The 25,570-nt window shown below is 40.3% G+C and overlaps 1 protein-coding gene across 1 annotated transcript in view; it reads left to right on the top strand.

Moving 5' to 3' along the window:
- The window catches only part of LOC131140404 (inositol-tetrakisphosphate 1-kinase), a 39,981-nt gene that overhangs the window by 10,710 nt on the left and 3,701 nt on the right, over positions 1-25,570 (top strand). Inside the window, exons 4-9 of the mRNA XM_058090804.2 lie at positions 10,056-10,181; positions 12,670-12,787; positions 22,966-23,064; positions 23,167-23,207; positions 24,246-24,411; positions 25,194-25,261. Coding sequence (XP_057946787.2) covers positions 10,056-10,181; positions 12,670-12,787; positions 22,966-23,064; positions 23,167-23,207; positions 24,246-24,411; positions 25,194-25,261 — 618 coding nt within the window. The remainder of the gene's footprint in view (positions 1-10,055; positions 10,182-12,669; positions 12,788-22,965; positions 23,065-23,166; positions 23,208-24,245; positions 24,412-25,193; positions 25,262-25,570) is intronic.

Raw genomic sequence — 25,570 nt, 5'->3', positions numbered from 1 at the left:
CGAGAGGCGGTGTACACCCTGGACTGGTGGCCAGCCAATCACAGGGCACATATAGACAAACAACCATTCACACTCACATTCATACCTATGGACAATTTGGAGTCGCTAATTAACCTAGCATGTTTTTGGAATGTGGGAGGAAACCGGAGTACCCGGAGAAAACCCTCGCATGCACGGGGAGAACATGCAAACTCCACACAGAGATAGCTGAGGGTGGAATTGAACCCTGGTCTGGTGGAATTTCAGAAAAAGATTATTATACCAATAGTAAAACTATGTGGTAGTAGTGTAGGGGAGAACATGCAAACTCCACTCAGAGATAGCCGAGTGTGGAATTGAACCCTGGTCTCCTAGCTGTGAGGTCTGAGCGCTAACCACTTGGCGACCGTGCAGCCTTCTTTTTATTATAGTTGGCAATTTATTGTACTGCTTGAAAAAACCTTTGCAAAATGTCTTATGTGGTATAAGTTGGATTCTCCAGAGATTTGGCGGTGACGTCCCCTTGTGGAAAAGGGATCTTTTCTAAATAAAGCCACCCAAGGGAGTTTTCCAGTTTTGCGTGTGGGAAACCCTTCGCTTTTATCACAACGAGAATCGTCACAGTCGATAACAGAGGCTGCTTCTGTTTTATTTGTACTTTTTACATAATTGTTTCTTCAGGCACTGGCTGGCGGCGGAGTCCTTTTTATTTTTACATTCAGTATCGCATTATTATGCTGCCTCGGAAACTCGCCACGGCTGCAAGCTGTTATGCACAAGCTCATCGATACTGACCTCTTTGCCTGCAGCTCTTGGGACAATGTACATTAGCTCCGATCTGATGAGATTAATGCACCAACCCCCCCCCGGAACGCCGATATTGACTCTCTGAATGAGACACCATCACAGTAAATTGTTATCGTTTGACTGGGCTGTCCAAAGACGGTTACTGAGTTACCTTTTTTATGATATGATAAATGTTTAGAAATGTAAAGATAACTTGTCATGGCATGTTTCTCAACTCGATATTGATTCCTGCGGTTGCAGACAAACCAGTGATTGTCTTTTATCGGGTATTTGCGGGCTGTTTTTCCCACCATGTTGCGGAATTAGATGCCCGGTGGCCGTGATTGATGATTAACGCGTCTAACGCGTCTGAAATGTTTAGCTAATGGTTGAAGTGAGGGTAGGGATAGTGACACGTAGGATATTGATCATCTGAATTCCTGTTTTGATAAAAAATTGCATTAACTAGAATACAGTAAAAATAGTGTTTATAGTGCTTATCGTCACAAGGGTCGTAGGGAGTTGCTGGAGCCTATCCCAGCTGTTTTACTGTTTTGTCTCGGGATGTGGGTGGAATCAATTAAAGCAGACCGTTTTGGAAATCCAAGGACATACAGCTGGGATAGGTGCAGATTCATGAAGATCTAGAAAGCTTTCTGTGCGGGTTATTGTGTGTAGCTTCTCTATAGGAGTACATGAGGGCGAAAAAGAGTATTATAGGTTCCCCTGTTCTAACCGAGTCGTTGGACATGCTTTTATTTAGAAAGCGAATACATAAATAAGAATGCAGTAATAATTAACTTTTCTGGAAATTTTCATTTTGGTCATGAATATCATTCATTTTCTACCGCTTATCCTCACGAGGGTCGTGGGAGTTGCTGGAGTCTATCCCAGCTGTTGTACTATTTTGTCTCGGGATGTGGGTGGAATCAATTAAAGCAGACCGTTTTGGAAATCCAAGGACATACAGCTGGGATAGGTGCAGATTCATGAAGATCTAGAAAGCTTTCTGTGCGGGTTATTGTGTGTAGCTTCTCTATAGGAGTCCACGAGGGCCAAAAATGAGTATTACCGAGTCATTGGACATGCTTTTATTTAGAAAGCGAATACATAAATAAGAATGCAGTAATAATTCACTTTTTTTGGAAATTTTCATTCGATGAGTGTTTATAGGGATTAGTTAGTTCCAGACCCGACTATGTTAAGTGAATTTTCGCCGAATAGAAGTTTTGTAGTTAGAGCATGGGTTTTTACTGCCTCACGCTACCTTGTTAGCATGCTAGCAAACACTGTTGTTGTGTTTGCAAGCCGATATAGTCCGATTTTGTTGGTTTTGCTAATATCTGTTATCAATATCGGATCGGTAGAACCCTAATAATCAGTGAGTAGTTTCTTTCAGTACAACCTGTCCTATTTGTACCAGGATGACCTTAACGTTGATGTTCAGCCTCTCAGGCATATAGTATGTTCTCTCACGCTAAGACGTCAAGTGCAACAGTGTATACAAAATAAATCATTCATGCCCCTGTGAGCTTGCTCGTAGAGAACAAATCCAAAACCAGAAAGAACAATAATCTCAGTCACTTGACGATTCATGAATAAAAACCTTTGACCATGGTTGTCCAGGTTTTGGTCAACAGGAGCCAAACAGTAACACTTTATCTTTATTGCATTGGCATTGTAGCAACAAAAGTCAACTTTTAGACTTTCATTTCTCAGCCAAGCACAGTGAAGTTTATGTTTGTTTCTGTTCAAAAGAATTTGAAAAGTTCTGAATAGATTTGGATAAAGGAATTGTTGAAAATTGGATAAGGAAGAACCGATTAAATTTTAGTGGTGATCCGGATCACCGTCTGGATCCAGGAATCTTTTAAAGGATTGCAAAATAGGACCATTTTCAGCATATTTATGCATGTAACTCCACAAAAAATGATCGAAAAAAATTATAAAAAATACAGGAAAAGTTTGCCACAGGTTCTACAAAATATCAAATACTGATCCAAAAAAAATGTAGAATGATTTTTGTGGATTTATTTGGTGCGATATATTCGGTGTGCTTTTCTTCAAAAGAATTTGAAAAGTTCTGAATAGATTTGGATAAAGGAATTATTGAAAATTGGATAAGGAAGAACCGATTATATTTTGGTGGTGATCCGAATCACCGTCTGGATCCAGGAATTTTTTATAGGAATTTTTTAACATTGCAAAATAGGACAATTTTTGTCATATATATGCACATAACTCCACAAAAAATTATCGAAAAAAATAAAAAAGTTTGTCACAGGTTCTACAAAATATCAAAGACTGATCCAAAAAAACGTAGAATGATTTTTGTGGATTTATTTGGTGCGATATATTCGGTGTGCTTTTCTTCAAAAAATTTGAAAAGTTCTGAATAGATTTGGATAAAGGAATTATTGAAAATTGGATAAGGAAGAACCGATTATATTTTGGTGGTGATCCGAATCACCGTCTGGATCCAGGAATTTTTTATAGGAATTTTTTAACATTGCAAAATAGGACAATTTTTGTCATATATATGCACGTAACTCCACAAAAAACGATCCAAAAAATAAATACAGGAAAAGTTTGTCACAGGTTCTACAAAATATCAAAGACTGATCCAAAAAAAAATGTAGAATGATTTTTGTGGATTTATTTGGTGCGATATATTCGGTGTGCTTTTCTTCAAAAAATTTGAAAAGTTCTGAATAGATTTGGATAAAGGAATTGTTGAAAATTGGATAAGGAAGAACCGATTATATTTTGGTGGTGATCCGAATCACCGTCTGGATCCAGGAATTTTTTAACATTGCAAAATAGGACAATTTTTGTCATATATATGCACATAACTCCACAAAAAATTATCGAAAAAAATAAAAAAGTTTGTCACAGGTTCTACAAAATATCAAAGACTGATCCAAAAAAACGTAGAATGATTTTTGTGGATTTATTTGGTGCGATATATTCGGTGTGCTTTTCTTCAAAAAATTTGAAAAGTTCTGAATAGATTTGGATAAAGGAATTATTGAAAATTGGATAAGGAAGAACCGATTATATTTTGGTGGTGATCCGAATCACCGTCTGGATCCAGGAATTTTTTATAGGAATTTTTTAACATTGCAAAATAGGACAATTTTTGTCATATATATGCACGTAACTCCACAAAAAATGATTGAAAAAAAATACAGGAAAAGTTTGTCTCAGATTCTACAAAATATCAAAGACTGATCCAAAAAAAATGTAGAATGATTTTTGTGGATTTATTTGGTGCGATATATTCGGTGTGCTTTTCTTCAAAAGAATTTGAAAAGTTCTGAATAGATTTCGATAAAGGAATTATTGAAAATTGGATAAGGAAGGACCGATTATATTTTGGTGGTGATCCGAATCACTGTCTGGATCCAGGAATTTTTTATAGGAATTTTTTAACATTGCAAAATAGGACAATTTTTGTCATATATATGCATGTAACTCCACAAAAAATGATTGAAAAAAAAATACAGGAAAAGTTTGTCTCAGATTCTACAAAATATCAAAGACTGATCCCAAAAAAATGTAGAATGATTTTTGTGGATTTATTTGGTGCGATATATTCGGTGTGCTTTTCTTCAAAAAATTTGAAAAGTTCTGAATAGATTTGGATAAAGGAATTGTTGAAAATTGGATAAGGAAAAACCAATTATATTTTGGTGGTGATCCGAATCACCGTCTGGATCCAGGATTTTTTTAAAGGATTTTTTAACGTTGCAAAATAGGACAATTTTCGGCATATATATGCACATAACTCCATAAAAAATTATCGAAAAAAAATACAAAAGTTTGTCACAGGTTCTACAAAATATCAAAGACTGATCCAAAAAAACGTAGAATAATTTTTGTGGATTAATTTGGTGCGATATATTCGGTGTGCTTTTCTTCCAGTCCCCGGTGTTTGTTCAAAATCGTTTATTTCCCATGAGTGTAGCCCGACCCCGCTGCGTAGCTACATCAAAGCTCCAAATATATTGGCCCTGACCTGGCCTCTTCCCCCGAGGATCCTGCGTTCTTTTCTGTGCCGTCCATCACTACCCTAGCTCTCTCCTGGCCTTCGGTCCCGGAGGGGTCTGCAGAGACGTCAGTTGACATTTCTGCTTTTAGCTTTTAACGGCACATCAATGACTTTACCGCTGGTTTTTTTTGGTGGGAGCTCGAAAGCAGACTCGTTGTGTCCTTGCACAGGATGAGCTTCATACTGAACGATGTGACTTCGCTATTCATGTCTAGTACGTAATTTGTACATTTTTCTATTTGGCCTTGGTATCATCACAGTAATAGGTTGACTGAAAACAACTTGCTACATCTATCGCCGATGAGGCCATGTTACCACGACTGCTCACAGCAGCTCATGTTCTATTCCCGGGTGGGGGTTTATCCACAGGTGATGGCATACCTTTATGAGTGTTGACTTATTGCCATCACAGATATATTCAGGACATGGCACCGAGCCAACATGTCTAAAACATCTGTCATGCGCCTCGTCCATTCTGTACACTATCCGATCCATAAACTCAAATATCCACAAACCATACTGCACTTAACATTGATGCTTTAATATCATTTGATTTCATTCCCGTTATTTGTTAAATAAATAGATGTTTACCTTCAGGACATAAAGTAGTCGGTTGTTATTGCCTACGTTTATATGTTACCAGTATAGCGCAAATATTTCTGTAGCTGGGTGTGGCATAGGCCGTAACAATTTAGGGTATGAATGCCTGGATTATTTTGTTTCCAGGGATTCAAACAAACATCTTTGCGTTTTGTCTCTGGTCCATGCGCTCCCCTGAGAAGCAATCACAGGGCACATATAGACAAACAACCATTCACACTCACATTCATACCTATGGACAATTTGGAGTCGCTAATTAACCTAGCATGTTTTTGGAATGTGGGAGGAAACCGGAGTACCCGGAGAAAACATGCAAAATCCACACAGAGATGGCCAAGGGTGGAATTGAACTTGGGTCTCCTGGCTGTGAGGCCAGCGTGCTAACCACTCGTCTGCCGTGTAGCCTTGATATCTATTATTCATTCATTCATTCTTTTTCTACCGCTTATCCTGACGAGGGTCGCGGGGGTTGCTGGAGCCTTTGGGCGAGAGGCGGAGTACACCCTGGACTGGTGGCCAGCCAATCACAGGGCACGTATAGACAAACAACCATTCACACTCACATTCATACCTATGGACAATTTGGAGTCGCTAATTAACCTAGCATGTTTTTGGAATGTGGGAGGAAACCAGAGTACCCGGAGAAAACCCACCCACGCACGCACTGGGAGAACATGCAAACTCTACACAAAGATGGCCGAGTGTGGAATTTCAGAAAAAGATTATTATATTATATAATAGTAAAACTATGTGGTAGTAGTGTAATGGTCTGGAGCTGTTTTGCTTGTTTTCCTTCAGGACCTTAAAGACTTGCTGTGATAAATTGAACCACAAATTTTGCTGTGTACTAAAAATGCATTTTGTGTTCAGTTACATTTTCATTGACTACTACTACTACTAAATTTGTTTGAGAATCTGAAACATTTCAGTTTGACAAACAAAAAAAAATAAGAAATCAGTAAGGGAGCAGACACTTTTTCACACCACTATAAAACCCACGCATGCACGGGGAGAACATGCAAACTCCACACAGAGATAGCCGAGTGTGGAATTGAACTTGGGTCTACTAACTGTGAGGCCTGCGTGCTAACCACTCATCCGCCATGCAGCCCCAATGAACTGATTGTCATGTTATTATCCATTATTGGAATTCTCTCATTCTAGTTATTTAAGTCAATAGATGTTTACCTCCATGACATAAAGTAGTTGTTATTGCCTACGTCTATATGTTACTAGTACAGCGCAAATATTTCTGTAGCTGGGTGTGGCATAGGCCGTAACAATTTAGGGTATGAATGCCTGGATTATTTTGTTTCCAGGGATTCAAACAAACATCTTTGCGTTTTGTCTCTGGTCCATGCGCTCCCCTAAGAGCCAGCCAATCACAGGGCACATATTGACAAACAACCATTCACACTCACATTCGTATGTATAGCAACAGTAGATTCCGTTTTTATGGGCCAATTCTGTGATTCCATTAACATGGAAATTATAGTGCCCTTATCAGTTAGAGAAGATATTTTAATTAACTATTGTCACTTTTTCTCGAACTTACATTTCATCTTTTATAGTATTTGTCTTATTTGTGAAATGCGTCCAAAAAAAATTGTCATTTCTCCTAATGGAGCCAATGTATTATTTAGTTTTAGTGGGATTTCAACTACAGACTTTATGCAAAGGAATAATAAAAACAGAAATCAAGTGATGTTTTACAGCCCGGTGCGGGAACACGAATACAATAATGAGTCATCTATCACCTCTCGCAATCATTAACCAGATAGTGTTCCTCTTAACGTGGCACGCCTTCGACTAACCAAAACCACGTACAGTTTTTTTTACGGTCCTCACATTGATCGCCACCTGTGTGAGGAAGGTGTATCTTCCACGGGTTTGCATACTTCGGCCACGGTGGTGTGACCCCAGCACGCTTTATTTGTGCAAGCGTTTTGCATGTTATTGGCTAATTAGTTTGCATACCACCCGACTGTTCTTTTAGTGAATGTTGAAGCTTGGATTTGTTTTTTATGCATTTAAGGAGTCATAATATGTTTTAATATTCTGGCACTTTGACCCGAGCAGAGTACATTTTATCAGCCGGTGATGTTATAAAACACGTAGCCAAGGTCTGGATCTGGATTACGGGTTCGTACGATGTGTTGGTGTCAAAATACACTGTTGAAGGCTACTGCTTTATCCATCTGTCTGATCCACATCCTTTTTCAATTCTACACCTTAGAGAGTTTTGCAATAATAATTATAATAATAATAATAATACATTTTATTTGTATAGCGCTTTTCAAAATACTCAAAGACACTTTACAGAAGAATGGAGTTGAATAAAAGCAAGTAAACAGAGTAAAAGATGCATTAAAATACAACATTCATTCGTTAATACACAGTTAAAACAAGAGGAAAAGCGGAGCACAGCAGTCGGATATAAAAAGTTAGACATTAAAAACAGATTTAAAGAGGTGGGTTTGTGTGGGTAAAGAGTTCCAGAGGGGGGGAAGGCTCTGTCACACCAGGTTCGGAGTTGCAGTGACAAAAGATAGAACCCCCACAATACCCGAACACAATTTTAGAAAGTCTTTGTTTTGACACTGTTTTATCAAAACAAAGTATATGTCGGCCCGCAGTTCTTTACAATGTATCTCTTGTAAAGTTGCTGTTTACAGGGTTCTACATTAAAAACAAAAATTATTTGCCCATGCGGAATCCTTATGGTGAGAACTACTTGCCCGAACTTGTAAAATGAAAAGACTGCCGTAATGATATCATATATCAATATATACTGATAATATATATTCTGACGCATTGTATTTGGAGGAATATCTGAAAAATAGTGTAGATGTATGTTTAAATGGCATGCCATACTACCTTACACATGGTAGTCGTAGTAAGCAGTGATATTTATAAGTTGTGCACCACAATGACACATTATTGAATAGACACATTTGTGTACTAGTAAAGTGTTTTTAATCCAGAAAAAAATGCTCAATGGTCAAACAATAAGGTGAGAAAAATACACAGAGAAATGGAAGCGCTAGATTTTGTAGCTTGTGCAAAATGAGCACTTGGTATTGGATCTAATCGCTGGTGTTTCATTGTGACCACTTCAAATTGTCACAGCAATGTGATTCACTCACCTGTGCCATCATTTGATTTGCTGCCGCTAATAAAATACTTGTTTAGGAGGCACTGGTTCATCACTTTTTGCTGTTTTTTCCTTCACAAGTTGTTGAAGAATTAGACCATGTTGGCAGGGACGCCATGATAGATGTTTTCCTAGTCAAACCATCGCTGATTGGTTGATCGCGAACAAGAACGGGTGTGGGTAAAAGGCGGACTGTGGACTACGGACCGTGGTCTAAAACGATTCTGATTGGTCCATTTCAAGATTTGCAAGGATTGGTTTGCAAATTACCACCGGAATTACGCAGTTGGTGTTTTACCAACACCCAACAAGAACCGCTTTTAAAAAAAAACTCTTCGCAGTACGGCATGCTAAAGTGCACTAGCCCGACGGGAATATCACTGATTGGATTTACTTGCCCCAATTTTGATTTAACTTGCCCCGGGCCATCGGTACATCGTTATTGTCGAGCCCTGATAGATGTTTTCGTAGTCAAACCATCGCTGATTGGTTGATCGTGAACAAGAACGGGTGTGGGTAAAACGCGGACTGCGGACCGTGGTCTAAATAAACGATTCTGATTGGTCCATTTCAAGATTTGCAAGGATTGGTTTGCAAATTACCACCGGAATTACGCAGTCCGTGTTTTAACACCCAACAAGGACCGCTTTTAAAAAAACTCTTTGCAGTATGCAATGCCAAAGTGCACTAGCCCGACGGGAATATCACTGATTGGATTTACTTGCCCCAATTTTGATTTAACTTGCCCCGGGCCATCGGTACATCGTTATTGTCGAGCCATGATAGATGTTTTCGTAGTCAAACCATCGCTGATTGGTTGATTGCGAACAAGAATGGATGTGGGTAAAACGCGGACTGTGGACTGCGAACCGCGGTCTAAATAAACGATTCTGATTGGTCCATTTCAAGATTTGCAAGGATTGGTTTGCAAATTATCACCGGAATTACGCGGTCCTTGTTTTACCAACACCCAACAAGAACTGCTTTTAAAAAAACGTTGAATTTTGTTTTACCTTGCCCCGGGCCATCGGTACACCGTTATTGTCGAGCCCTGCTTTACTGTAGTTGCGTGCCTGTGTTCAAACCCAAGTTCTTATCTCTCTCTGAGAACTGGATTTTCTACTTGTGAACTTGGCTACTGCACACTCTTTTGGCCGCTATAAATTTTCAACAAAAGCTAATTTAATATCTGTTGACTATGCTGTGCTTAGCTTACTTCTCAAGTGACAGATATTTTTCACGTCAACATCAGGAATAAATCTTAATGTTGAAATCCAAAGCAAACACATCTTGAATTGTGGTAGTTACAAAAACATTAATACATAATTTGAACTGCTGTTAATATCAACAGAAGTGAAACTAATTTGCATGCTGTTTTATTAATGTTTACGATCCAAAACAAACTTCAGCGTTGTGATGACTTAACATTTGAAAATGCCTTTGGCCCTGCTTGAACCCTAACCCGAGATGATCTTTACTCCGCAGTTGGACCTCAGCCAGCCTCTGGAGGAGCAGGGTCCCTTGGACGTCATCATCCACAAACTGACCGACCTCATCCTGGAGGCTGACCAGAATGATTCCCAGGCTGTGCTGCTGGTTCAAAGAGTGCAGGTACTGTCCATCCAACTTTGCCGGAATAAAAACCGAGACCATCAGCAGCCTCATTTGAACGCTGAGATGACATAAACACGGTCACTGATTCTTGTTTTGCGCCCCCCCCCCAGAGGGAGAAACATCTGACATGAACAGCAGGTCACAGCTCTTAAGTGTTGTCCTGTGGTTACATTAAAAATAAACTGGATGTGTTTTTATTTATTTATCTTGCACTGTTATTATAGACGCTGTAAAAAGTGCTTGATAGTCAAGTAACTCCCTGTCTGGCTGTCCTGACATGGGGGGCTCAGACAAGCTGGGGTCACAGTCAGGCTGTTAGTCAATGGAAACACAACTGAACACAAAATGCAGTTTTTAAATTTATTCATTTTCTACCGCTTATCCTCACGAGGGTCACGGGGGGTGCTAGAGCCTATCCCAGCTGTCTTCGGGCAAACGGCAGGGTACACGCTGGACTGGATAAATATAAATAATTATTATTATTATTGAACTCCAGTTCAATAATAGGCCTGTGTGCTAACCACTAGACCACCTTGCAGCCTTGATATCTATTATTCATTCATTCATTGTCTACCGCTTATCCTCACAAGGGTCGCGGGGGCTCCTGGAGCCTATCCCAGCTGTCTTCGGGCAAGAGGCGGGGTACACTCTGGACTGGTGGCCAGCCAATCACAGGGCACATATAGACAAACAACCATTCACACTCAAATTCATACCTATGGACAATTTGGAGTCGTCAATTAACCTAGCATGTTTTTGGAATGTGGGAGGAAACCGGAGTACCCGGAAAAAAACCCAAGCATGCACGGGGAGAACATACAAACTCCACACAGAGATGGCCGAGGGTGGAATTGAACTCTGGTCTCCTAGCTGTGAGGCCTGCGTGCTAACCACTAGACTACCTTGCAGCCTTGATATATATTATTCATTCATTTTCTACCGCTTATCCTCACGAGGGTCGCGGGGGCTGCTGGAGCCTATACCAGCTGTCTTCGGGCAAACAGCGGGGTACACTCTGGACTAGTCGCCAGCCAATCACAGGGCACATATAGACAAACAACCATTCACACTCACATTCATACCTATGGACAATTTGGAGTCGCCAATTAACCTTAGCATGTTTGTGGAATGTTAGATTGTTTATTCCTGACAACAATACCTAATACAGACGTCCGGGCTTATCTGCAGTACCTGCATGCCTACAAGTAAGCGGGTCTTATTACAGCGCAACTGCAAAAAAGCACTCTTCCTTTCCCTGCCCAGCCTTTTATACACTCGAGGCTGGAGTCCTGGACCAATCAGCTTTTGCCACTGTCCTTGCTTGAACCGCTTTCATGGTGTTCCTCCTTTCGTTTGTTCGCTGGGGCATGAAGGCATCTGGAACATTCTGCTTTTTCTTTGTTGCAAAGCAAGTTGTCATATGCGTACTCCATGTTTCCACCTTAACTGTCAGATGTCACGTTAGTCCCTTTTTTTTGTGTGGGTGCGTGTATAAGTATCTTTTGTCTGTATTTGTGTTTGTTTTAGCTTTTTATCTTTAGCTAGCAAAATTGAGCAAATACCTTCAGCGGTCAATGTAAGCGACCTCAGCCATAGATTTATTCCTGAGAGTTTGCCGCCCGCCCACTCTACTTTAAATCACATATCCCCACTCCTGTCAGTGGTGAATATTTCTTCAAGGCATACAAAAATCATCCATAGATTGTCCTTTTTCTGTAATGTATTTCACTGAACTCCTGGAAGATTAGTATGGTTTTATTTTTGGCAGCAGCGTTTTTTACTTACATAATCGGCTTTGATCAGCCTTGCCCGTTAGATCTGGGTAAATCCCAAAGATGGATTCTTTACATCGAATCAAAGACATTTGTCCACGACGACAAACCGCTTTTTTTTTCCGTGCGTGTGCTCGATGTGTGTTTAATTTCAGGCGACCGCGTATCTGACAGCGGTACTGCGCTTTTATAAAAACGCTGTGATGTGAAGAGGCAGCCTGTTTGTTTCACGCACACGCCAGCCAGCCACAGCTGACAGCGTTTGTGTGTCAGAAAAGAAATTTCCATGGGAAGGTTGGCGTAGAAATGGAAGCGGCGTCGAGGGAGGCGGCGGCTCTGGGACGGAGCGCTGTTATGTAAAACAGTCAACCTCACGCCGGGCCGACTGTCGGCCATGCAGGGACGCGGTGATGTAATCAGCGCAGACCTGCTGGCATATATCTCATGCTCTGTTGAATGACCCTTCAACGGAATGTTGGCACGTTTGAGTTTGGTAACGTTTGAGTTGTTAATATTGTCACAAGGCTACAGCCAATAAAAGGCTTCTACACTTAGCTAAACGTGTTAAGACACTTTGCCATTAAAGCTACAGGAAGTGAAAATAGAAGAAAATATGGAGTCCCGGCCCAATGTCAACATTTAAATTAGCGGTTTATGTGAGACAAAGGACTCTTGACCTCTTAATTTAACCCCAAATACTGTTTTTTCTTCAGGACTACATCGATGCCCACCCTGAGACCATCATCCTGGACCCCCTTCCGGCTATCAGGACTCTGCTGGACCGTTGCAAGTCTTACCAGCTCATCCACAGGATAGAAAGCTGTATGCAAGGTGAGTAGAGCACGTTTCATACTCAAGGTCCACTTTCACGTTTACACGTTTACGTTCAGTTTTTCTCTTTCCGAATGGATTCTTTCCGAATGACTTTTCCGAAAACAATGGTTTACGTGGAAAGGAATATTCCAATCTCTTGTCTACATGCCGCTATAATCAAACAAATAGTCAATAGGGCATGCGTAGTAAAACGTAAACATCAACATCCACGTGATACCGACCGTATTGACAGTTTTTCATTCGTCCAGTCTTTAAATTTAGTTTGGATCAAAAACAAACTTTCCCCGGCAGTCCAGTGCCGATTGCTCGCCTCCATTTTTAAAACTGAAAAACATTTCGAGCTGCGTGTTACGTCATATCTGACGTCATATCTTAAACTATGCCAAAGTTTCAGATAATGAGGTTTGTGCATTTGGAAGTGAGTCCCGAAAGAAGGTTCACTGTGATGTCACAGTAAGCCAGAGTTCCTTATATGGGCGTAGACTTGCCGTCCTTCCCGCTCTGTTGTACTGTTTTGTGAGTGGGATCAATTAAAGAAGACCGTTTTGGAAATCTAAGGACATACGATAGGTGTGATAGGTGCAGATTCTGGAAGATCTAGAAAGCTTTCTGTGCGGGTTATTGTGTGTAGCTTCTCTATAGGAGTCCACGAGGGCCAAAAATGAGTATTATAGGTCCCCTTGTCCTCACCGAGTCGTTGGACATGCTTTTATTTAGAAAGCGAATACATAAATGGGAGAACATGCAAACTCCACACAGAGATGTCCGAGGGTGGAATTGAACTAGGGTCTTTTAGCTGTGAGGCCTGTGCGCTAACCCCTCGTCCACCATGCAGTTTTCCCTCTAGGAAAACATTCATTCATTTTCTACCGCTTATCCTCACAAGGGTCGCGGGGGTTTTGCTGGAGTCTATCCCAGCTGTCTTCACCCTGGACTGGTCGCCGGCCAATCACAGGGCACATATAGACAAACAACCATTCACACTCACATTCATACCTATGGACAATTTGGAGTCGTTAATTAACCTAGCATGTTTTTGGAATGTGGGTGGAAACGGGGAATGGCGGGGGGAGAACATGCAAACTCCACACAGAGATGTCCGAGGGTGGAATTGAACTAGGGTCTTTTAGCTGTGAGGCCTGTGCGCTAACCCCTCGTCCACCATGCAGTTTTCCCTCTAGGAAAACATTCATTCATTTTCTACCGCTTATCCTCACAAGGGTCGCGGGGGTTTTGCTGGAGTCTATCCCAGCTGTCTTCACCCTGGACTGGTGGCCGGCCAATCACAGGGCACATATAGACAAACAACCATTCACACTCACATTCATACCTATGGACAATTTGGAGTCGTTAATTAACCTAGCATGTTTTTGGAATGTGGGAGGAAACCCACGCATGCACTGGGAGAACACGCAAAGGGTAGAATTGAACCCGGGTCTCCTAGCTGTGAGGTCTGTGCGCTAACCACTCGTCCACCGTGCAGCCCATGTATCTATTAGTGATTACTAATTTAGGTTGAATGAGACCTTTTTTCTTTATTTCCTTGGTATAAATGTAAAAAAAATATTGTGTTTTTGAACCAATAATTGATGGATCCGCAATTGTCTTTCATAGGGAGTCACTATGACGAGGCTGGGGTTGGATAGTAACCGCAGGATGCCTGTCTTTGCTCTCTCTAGCCACAATTGACACCCAGCTAACATATGACCACAGTGTCACTGTTTACTTGAAGTTATGTCCCGGTCGTTTCCGAGCAGATGTTTAATCCTTGCGTGCGGGGCTCCAGGCTCACATCATAACTCCTGTCCTCCTCCTACTCCTTCTCTTCCTCCTCCTTCTCCTCCTCCTCCTCCTCGTCCTCCACAGGACGACAAATACGTCTTTTTATTTCATACTGCTTGAGGCGGCCTTGAATGTTTGTCACAGGCAGATCAGAACATGCCCCCCCCCCCACCCCACCCTCCACCCTCCGCTCCTCCTCTTCTTATCGCGTCCTATCAAGTCATCAGTGGGCATTGGACTGGAGGCAGTGACGACACAGGCACATTCTCTACCCACTCCCACTGTAAACACACCTGTGACTCATACACATTTCCTGCCGCGGCGTACATGGCAGGAAGCCTTTTTAAGAAAGGTGAGCGTCCATGAGTGTACGGGTGGCGACTGCGATGTGATGATCACAGATGTCTCAACATTTCAGTCCATTCTTAAAATAGAACCCGAAGAAGATGTCTTTTTCTCCAAACACACACACGATGGCTGTTACGTAATAGCAAGTCAAAGCTGAATCACTGTCCTGCTGTGTGTACTTGGTTTCAAGAGGAAGATGGCTCTTTTTTTTTTTTTTTTCTTTTTTCTCCTTCAAACCACCACTGGGCTTCAATCAGCGTTATTGGGTGCTGGTCCTGCATGCCAAACTCCTTGACGACTGTGCTTGCTTTTAGACACAAACACAGCGTGAAAGACGATATAATCCGCCACCACGGCATCAGACCACTCGCAAAAAAAAAAAAAAAAAAACAGCATGTGACGGCAAACTGTGTTTCGCTCCCACTGTTAACATTTTTTTTTTTGTGCCAATGAAACTCCGTTAAAGTTGAAACCACATTGAATTTTTTTTTTTCTGTGGAAAGGTTACCTTGCTTTCATAACCACTTCCTGGTTCTTATCAGCAGGCAGCACCGGAGTCCCGAAGCAGCTCATTGCTGGTGTAAACGGCTCGGAAAAGTTCAGAGTCAGCCGTGCTTTATTTTGCGTGACTCAGAATAGTATTCAATGGGAGGAAGCACTTGAGGTGCTTTCTATGGAAAATTGATATCTTATTTTATATGACTTATCAGTTCAGCACGCTAACCACTGGACCGCCGTGCAGCCCAAATAAAATTCAATCTTGCTAATATTTTATAATTAAACTCGGGACCTGTTTTATATAGATATATGTTTTCTTTTTTAATAAAACTGGACTTGTGAATAAAGTATAGAAGGGTTTAGATCAGGGGTCTCAAACTCAATTTACTTGGGGGCCACTGGAGCTAGGGTCTGAGCGAGACTGGGCCGCATTAGGTTTAAAAAAAAACGCATTTATTAAAAACAAAAAAATGAATAAACTTTGCTTTGGTTCCGATTTTCTACAAGAAAAGCTCTGATAAAACATTCCACTCTTCTCAAATATCTTACTTTTTATTTTTCTACACAAAATAAGATGAAAAATAAATAAACAAATCAAGAATAAAGAAAATCAATCAATCAGTAATAAATAAATATAATAATAAAAATAAAAACTTAAGAAACCACATATAGTTGGTGGGTAGACAAATTATTTTTTTCAGATTAAAATGAACAAAGCATTATTAGAGCCCTGTAGACATGACAAAACACGACTATAGTCACATTTATACTCTTTTTATTTACAACATATTGCGCAACTGCAGGGTCTTGAGACACATGCTAACTCGCAAACTAGAGAGCTAGCGACCTAAACAATAGCCTTCAAGTTATTTCCTTTAAACTTAAATAGCCAAAAACTTACCACTTCCACACGGATAGGGAGGATAACTATTAACAGTTATTTAACCTTTAACATGAACATTAATCAAACGTAATAATTTTTTCTGGGTACATGATACCATACAGCATCCATATCAAACTTGCGCGGGCCGCACTAACATTAAACTTTCATATCAAGGCGGGGGCCTCAAACTAGTGTCCTGCGGGCCACATTTGGCCGTTTGAGACCCCTGGTTTAGATTCACATAAGCTGCTTGCCAACCGCCAATAAACAACAGAAGAAGAAAAACACCACAAAGAAGAACACACCCTGACAACTTTCCATTTGAGTGGGTACAAGATACCTCAATCGGATTGGGGAAAGGAATATTCCACCCCTGTGAATCCGATTATATGATCATTCAGATTGGCACTTTTCTTTCGGAATGAGGTGTATACAAAGGTTAAATTCTTTCCGTTTCAGCAAATAAAGCGAATGCAATTGGAATATTTGGGTCCATGTATACGTGGCTAGTGATACTTGGCTAGTGCTGCAAAATAGGTCAGTAAGGATAATTCATAATGCCGCCTACAGAGAACATTCTAACTCCTTATTTCTAAAATCACAAATACTTCAACTTGCTGATATAGTTCATCATCATCAAACTAAAATAATGCATAAAGGCTAAGAATAACCAATTAGCTAAAAATGTCATCCAATACTTCTCTACAAGAGAGGAGAAATATGATCTCAGGGAAGAAGTACATTTGAAACACAAGGCATAGCATTTCAGTATGTGGAATCAAACTATGGAATGGATTTGAATTCATCACATAATCAGTTCACAGTTCCACATGTCCAAAAGGAGTAGGAAGAAGCAAAGCTTATTAAATCCTACCCCTCCATCTGGTACTTCTGGTACTTACAATCAGTAACTGTTACATTTGTTCACTTCCTGCTTTCATAATATAGTTTAAGGTGTTTTTTGGTTATTTTTTAATAATGATGGTGAAGGTGATATGACCATAAAATAACATAACATATAACATAATGGGTACCATAGTAACTGTCAATATAATGATAGTGAAGTATTGGATGACATTTTTACGTAATTGGTTATTTTTAGCCTTATGCATTATTTTAGCTGTTTGAAAATTAACTATTAAAATTAACTATTAAATTAATTAAATTATATCAACAAGTTGAAGTATTTGTGATTTTAGAAATAAGGAGTTAGTATGTTCTCTGTAGGCGCCATTACGAATTATCCTTACTGACCTTTTTTGCAGTACATTTAGCGAGTGAAGATTGCTTTTCTAGTTATTACCCCATATTTCCACACAATAAGTAAGATATGGTAGAACCAGAGAGCAATGAAGAGTGTGGAGATAAACCACATGTAAGCGCAGGAATTAGTAGGCAAATGTTAGCAAACATTCGCACTCCACTTTGATAGCTATTACCGTAAACAGACACTGTTTTCATGTCAGTTCCTGGAATGAAATACTTGGATTTCTTCCTAAAGATTTAAGCTTCCTAGGTATTTTGCGTTTAATCCATGCCTCAGCACTGCAATTGTCCTGTTTATGCAAGGGATTAATATTTAATCATAGTTGCAGCATGAGGAAGACAAACACTCTGGGAACGTCGACAGTCTTTTCCAAGCTAAAATGAGGGAGCACATATCATTGGAAGGAATGGCCGCATTGTGCCTAATCCTTTATGGGGGGTCTATGCCCTCTTTTAAACAATCCCGATATTCCGAAAATGATTCATGTATCTAATTACAGAATAAAAGTGGATCTCAATGCATTGCCATGTTTGGAGTTCACTTTGAAAATATGGCAAATGCTTCTGCCGTACGGGAGAATACTGTTGTTTCTAGGAAACAAGCTCTAAATAGCAACAGGAGAGCCTGGCGTTGCACCTAAACAGCAGCGCACACACATACCATGCTCCGTGTAACATAGTCAGTCCTGTATGCCCTTCTTGTCAACAACACCTCCAAGCATAGAGACAGAAAACTGGCTTGCAGGGAAGCAAGAATGGAACATGTTGCTTTATAGATGAGGTGCCTATGATAAGTGCATGTTGGTGGATTGCTCAAGGCCGAATTCAAGGCTCTCGGCTGCAGTAAACATGATACAGCGGAAGTCAAACACAGCTTCTTCCGGGGACGGAGGGGTTGCGTTCAAAGACACTATGTCTTAAGTTGAATGCACATATTTTGAATGTAGACTTGTACTCGCATGACCTTTAGGACACACTGAACTCTTCTTTTGTCTTCTATTGGCGGTATGCAAACTATTTTAGGTGAGTCTGCTAATGTTTTGAGATAATCTAGTCTAGGACTGATGATATCTTGAATGTTCAGGTACTACTTTATTTAAAGAAAGCGATGGTAATAGCCAACAATGTCCTTTGTCCCTTTTCAAAGAATTCCATCATGAAGTCCTGTAAACCTTTTCCCTCGGCTCCACTCGGTCTGACGCCAGCATGTAGTGTTTAGACAGAACCAGATTGACCCTCCACCTCCAAAGCCCTCCAAAACAAACGTGTTATCTTTCAATTGAAAGCACTATTTAATATAAAGTAATGGTAATGGTTTAATTTCATTTGAACATGCATCAGATTACAATTGAATGCATCACATAATCAGTTCACAGTTCCACATGTCCAAAAGGAGTAGGAAGAAGCAAAGCTTATTAATTCCTACCCCTCCATCTGGTAATTTTACAATCAGTAACTGTTACATTTGTTCACTTCCTGCTTTCCATAATACAGTTTAAGGTGTGTTTTTTTTAATAATGCACCTTGTACAATATAATGCACATACTATATAGTGATATATATATATATATATAGCACATCATGACTTATTAAATCAAGCTTATTAAATCCTACCCCTCCATCTGGTACTTTTACAATCAGTAACGGTTACATTTGTTCACTTCCTGCCTCTCTAATATAATTTAAGTTTTTTTTATTTCATTTTTTTATTTAAAAAAATTGTTTTTAATGTTTTTTTTATTATTTTAATTTTTTTGTTTTTTATTTTTTAATTATTTAATTTTTTTAATTGCTTTATTTCATTTGAACATGCATCAGATTACAATTAAGTGCATCATCACATAATCAGTTCACAGTTCCACATGTCCAAAAGAAGTAGGAAGAAGCAAAGCTTATTAAATCCTACCCCTCCATCTGGTACTTTTACAATCAGTAACTGTTACATTTGTTCACTTCCTGCTTTCCATAATACAGTTTAAGTTTTTTTAATAAAAAACCATCCAATGCCATAATGGGTACCATAGTAAGTGTCAATATAGTGATATATATATATATATATATATATATATATCACATCATGACTGGTTCAAGACTCTTCATCCTTGTATTTAGCAAACATCAACTGCTTGTATTGTTTCTTGAATTGGCTCATCGTTGTGCATTGTTTGAGGTCCTTACTCAATCCATTCCATAGTTTGATTCCACATACTGAAATGCTATGGCTTTTTAACGTAGTCCTAGCATAGAAGTGTTTCAAATGGAGTTCTTCCCTGAGATCATATTTCTCCTCTCTAAAGTAAAGAGTAAATCCTTCCATTGTTGCTTTGGATGCTTTTTGTTTGCCGTTGACTGAAAGTCAACTCAGCGGTGTAGCAAGGAAAAGATAAAACATGGCTACCGACATCCTGGTACAATAACACAAGTATGACAAGACGGATGTGAGATGAGTGATCGGTGACCTTGCAGGCTTCCTGTCTGTCGAGGCAACACAGGAAGAGACTGAAGTGGGCTTTAATGTCATATACTGTATTAACCGTCTCTGCCTTATGGACTAAACGATTTGTTTACGGCCTTTTGTTGTGTTTGGAGAACTAGTCTTTGTTCCAACTTTTGTGGGGCTCAGCCACAACTCAGCGCTGGGATGTGATGTTGGCCTGACCTCAGCAAAAGTAGGGGGGGAGTGCCCCCCCTTGACACTGCAGCGGAGGCCCACATTGGACCGTATCGCCCCACGCAATAGGATTTTTTAGTCTAAATTTAGAGAGTAAAATTCTGAATTTCAGCATGTAGGCCACACACAGTCATGAGATCGGGAAGACCTGGGTTCGATTCTCTGCTCGGGTATCTCTGTGTGGAGTTTGCATGTTCTCCCCGTGCATGCGTGGGTTTCCCAAAATTCCAAAAACATGCTAGGTTAATTGGCGACTCCAAATTGTCCATAGGTATGAATGTGAGTGTGAATGATATATGTGCCCTGTGATTGGCTGGCCACCAGTCCAAGGGTATACCCCGCCTCTCGCTTTAAGTCAGCTGGGATAGGCTCCAGCACCCTCGTGAGGATAAGCGGTAGAAAATGAATGAATTGGTTCCAGACCTGGCTATAATATGTGAATTTCCGTCTGTTTACAACCTTCTAAATACAGTTTTTAACATTATTAGAGCCCTCTAGACCGGCAATAGCACCCCTATAGTCACCTTTACACTCATATCAGCCAATATTGTAGCTATAATCAGAGACTTGTGCTCTTGTGTGTTGTGATAAATGACAACAGGAAGACAGGAAGCTGGGATAGGCTCCAGCACCCCCCCCCCATGTGACCCTCGTTAGGATAAGCGGTAGAAAATGAATGAATTGGTTCCAGACCTGGCTGTAATATGTGAATTTCCGCCTGTTTACAACCTTCTAAATACAGTTTTTATCATTATTAGAGCCCTCTAGACCGGCAATAGCACCCCTATAGTCACCTTTACACTCATATCAGCCAATATTGTAGATATAATAAGAGACTTGTGATCTTGTGTGTTGTGATAAATGACAACAGGAAGACAGGAAGCTGGGATAGGCTCCAGCATACCCGAAACCAGCTTAGAAAATGAATGGATGGCAATGCTGAATTTAGCATTTTAGCACTTGCCGCTATTATTTCCAATATTGGTTCTGGTGGTGTAATATACTTGTTAATTCATAAAATGTTGTCTTTTCCACTTTCTCATGCACTCTAGATTATTTATTTGAATATCAAGCTGTTTTTTTAACATTTCTAGCTTCCAGTTAACACATTTGATTGTTTTTTTTGTGTGGTTTAGGTAAATAAATTTAGCATTTACTGTACTTTATGTACACTATGTTGATGTTATGGCAATTAATTTTGTATTTTCATACATTTTGGGTCCAATTTGAATGAAAAAAATGTGCTAAACAAAGAAAATGTTGATGGGTGGAGTGAAGTGAGTTCCAGTCTATGGAAATGAAAGAAGCCACTGTACAAATGTGACTCACAGACTGCATATTTTATGCGGTCTGGGTTCGGTTTCATCACAATTTAGGTCATGTAGAGTTTACACCTGTTACGGCTTTGTTAGACATCCATCACATGGCGAGTTAAGTCATGTGTCCGCCGGACTCCTGCTTGCTACTTCCTCTATGTCACAACTTCCTGTGTGTGTGAATGATCGCATATCACCGTCCGGTAATCATGTGAATTTAAAAATGACGGCATGAAGATGATTCAAAAGTACAGTATACGTATGTATTGTCAAATAAATGGATCTATCTGCTGTCATGGCGGGCATACAGAGGAAGACGGAATCTAACACGCCTTTATTATATGTCACGTCATATTCAGTATGTATCACCAACTCATACTTTCATTCTTTTGATGTTTACATTGTACATTTTCAATGATAGGACGAATAGATACTGACACACAAGCCTTCAGCGCCCTCTTGTGGCTGTCAGTATAAAAAACCTGTATAAGTCGCTCCGGAGTATAAGTAGCAGGACCAGCCAAACCATGGAAGTATTCATTCATTCATTTTCTACCGCTTATCCTCACGAGGGTCACGGGGTGCTGGAGCCTATCCCAGCTGTCTTCGGGCGAGAGGCGGGGTACACCCTGGACTGGTGGCCAGCCAATCACAGGGCACATATAGACAAACAACCATTCACACTCACATTCATACCTATGGACAATTTGGAGTCGCTAATTAACCTAGCATGTTTTTGGAATGTGGGAGGAAACCGGAGAAAACCCACACAAAAGTCCACACAGAGATGGCCGAGGGTGGAATTGAACGCGGGTCTCCTAGCTGTGAGACCTTCATGCTAACCACTCGAACACCGTGCAGTCACCATGGAAGTATTCATTCATTCATTCATTTTCTCCCGCTTTTTCTTCATGAGGGTCGCGGGGGTGCTGGAGCCTATCCCAGCTGTCTTGGGGCGAGAGGCGGGGTACACCCTGGACTGGTGGCCAGCCAATCACAGGGCACATATAGACAAACAACCATTCACACTCACATTCATACCTATGGACAATTTGGAGTCGCTAATTAACCTAGCATGTTTTTGGAATGTGGGAGGAAACCGGAGTACCCGGAGAAAACCCACACAAAACTCCACACAGAGATGGCCGAGGGTGGAATTGAACGCGGATCTCCTATCTGTGAGGCCTTCATGCTAACCACAAAATATAATATTAAATAAGTTAATTGTGTGCTGATATATATGTTTATGGTATCATAATAAAATGTTGTGAAAATGTATAATAAGAGATTAATTAATTAGTGATTAATCTGATTAACCCCTCACCCCATGTAAAGAACCAGGCCCCACTTATGGTATGCTTTTAATAGCTCACAGAGTTTTTCTTTGCTCTATTCCTTGTCGTTGGCGTAGATGAGAGGATTCGCTCTCCTCCCTTCATGGTACTCAACTCCGAGTGCAGCCCGGATGTACTGGAGCAGATCAGGAAACACGGACTCACATTCCCATTCAGTAAGTCTTTTTTTTTTTTTTTTTTTTACGGAATAAAACACACTTCTCTAGTACCGTGTTGTCATGATTTGACATATTTCCCCGCCTTGCCTTCTTTCTCAGTTTGCAAAACTCGTGTGGCTCACGGAACCAACTCCCATGAGGTAGGAGGTCACAGAGCACCACCCTGTTTGCACCAACACTGGATTGTCTCTTAACTCCTTTGCAAACAGCCACACTAGATAAGATCAGAAGTACGGACAAAGGTGCCTTGTCAACATGGCTGACAGGAAGTACGTTTGTGGGACTTTGTGTGTACCGGTGTTGGGGGTCCTGGTCCCCGAACTCATCCAGGCACGCCCTTATGGACCCATACTTGGTCAGAACCTTCCCCGGAGTCCAACGTATCTTCTTAGATTAACAATATATTTGTTATAACAATATATTTTCCAATGGCTACAATAAAAGGCCAGCTACAAAATATGCCAAAATCAGCGCAGGACAAAGACATGGAGGTGGGCTGCCTAGTCAATCCCCGAATGATGAATCCATTGATGTCACAGAAAGTCAGTCTCAATACATTATGGTAATGGTAATGGTTGAATTTCATTTGAACATGCATCAGATTACAATTGAATGCATCACATAATCAGTTCACAGTTCCACATGTCCAAAAGGAGTAGGAAGAAGCAAAGCTTATTAAATCCTACCCTTCCATCTGGTACTTTTACAAGCAGTAACTGTTACATTTGTTCACTTCCTGCTTTCATAATATTTTTTTTTTTTATTGGATTTTTTTAATTTAAAAGAAATTGTTTTTTATTTTTTTAATGGTTTAATTTCATTTGAACATGCATCAGATTACATTTGTTCACTTCCTGCTTTCCTGATATATTTTTAATTTGTATTTATTTATTTATTTGTATTTATTTTTATAAATTTTGTTTTTATTTTATAAATTTTTATTTTACTTTATAAATTATTTTATTGTATAAATTTTTATATATTTATTTTGTTTGTTTGTTTATTTTTATTTATTTATTGTCACGTACCAAAGTACGAGGTGATATGACCATACAATGACATAATAGGTGCCATAGTAACTGTCAATATAGTGAGATATATATATATATAGCACATAATTATCGAAAATCAGTCGCATCTTTGTGACCTCCTGCCCCCCCCCCCCCCCCCCCCCCCAGATGGCCATTATCTTCAGCGAGGAGGACCTAAAGGACGTAAAGCCGCCCTGTGTCATCCAGAGCTTCATCAACCACAACGCTGTGCTCTACAAGGTGTTTGTGGTGGGTGACTCCTACACGGTGGTGGAGAGGCCGTCCCTCAAGAACTTCCCCGCCGGACCTGCAGGTAAGCGAGACGGTCCAACTCCAAACGATGCCAATAAAAGCGCTCGTGAAACGTCTTTACAGTCTCCGGGATTGGACCTGCTCGTCCTTTTTTAAGGCTCGTAAGAGCAATTGACTTTTGTTCAACATGTTGAAAGTAACCCAGAGGCATATAAACACTGTGGATGGCGTCCGCCCCCCGTCCGCCCCCCCCCCCACCCTGCCGCCCCATTCCATTCCCTGCAAACAGTGCAAAGAGGACACTTTGGTGCCCCCGGGTCTGGAATGTTCTGTTTGGTCCGATAGATCTCGTAGCACGTGAAGCCAGCATGGAGCAGCAGTACATTACGCCTCATATGATGCCGGAATCGAACATTTACTATTTGGACACTATGCTAATGCTAATGCTCATTTCTAACAGTCTCTAAAGATCACCTGGGACACCAAATGGTTTATGTTTCTGCCAGTCATGTGACCTTCTGTGTTACGGTCAGTGACTTCACTGCAGTCCGAGCTTCCATATTTGTCCACCAGATGGTGCCACTTTTTCCCAGCATGCAGCAACATTTTTTTTCAGGAGTTCCTCACTACTGAATTGACAAGTGTGTGTGTGTGTGTGTGTGTTCATGTGGGATAATGGTGTGTAAGTTCTACAAAAAAAACCCACAGTGAATTTGAGATGATGACATTAAGTAAAGTTAGCGCTATACTGTGGGTAGTCTCTTCAATGATGGCGCTTTGTCGCCACCTAGTGTGACTAAAACATATTGCATTCAAATTTTTTTTTTATTCTTCCCTTTTCAGACAGGAAAGCCATTTTCTTCAACAGCCACAACGTTTCCAAGCCGGAGTCATCCTCTGACTTGACTTCGGTGTGTATGACTTTAACTTGACTTGACCTCTGACAATCATGGCTGATTTGTTTTTTTATTGGAAAAGTTGCACAAAATGTATAATAAACTTTGTCGAGAGGTGGTCGAATATTCTAGCGGAGAAGTTTCGCTTATTTGCTTATTTGCGTTCCTAGAATAATGAAATACATGTATTTATTGCTTATGTTTTGTTAGCATGTTAGCATGTATTGGTGTGTAGTATCTTTTATTTATTTTTTAACACATTTGCAATATAACACAACACACAACTAACGCAAAGGAAAAATACACTTTTTAAATTTTTGCACA

This window comes from Doryrhamphus excisus, linkage group LG14, assembly GCF_037039965.1.
Source record: "Doryrhamphus excisus strain RoL-2023G ecotype Guam linkage group LG14, RoL_Dexc_Guam_v1.1, whole genome shotgun sequence".
NCBI classification, from domain to species: domain Eukaryota; kingdom Metazoa; phylum Chordata; class Actinopteri; order Syngnathiformes; family Syngnathidae; genus Doryrhamphus; species Doryrhamphus excisus.
The sequence above is the reverse complement of the archived record's forward strand: the minus strand, read 5'-3'. Positions and strand labels throughout refer to the sequence as shown.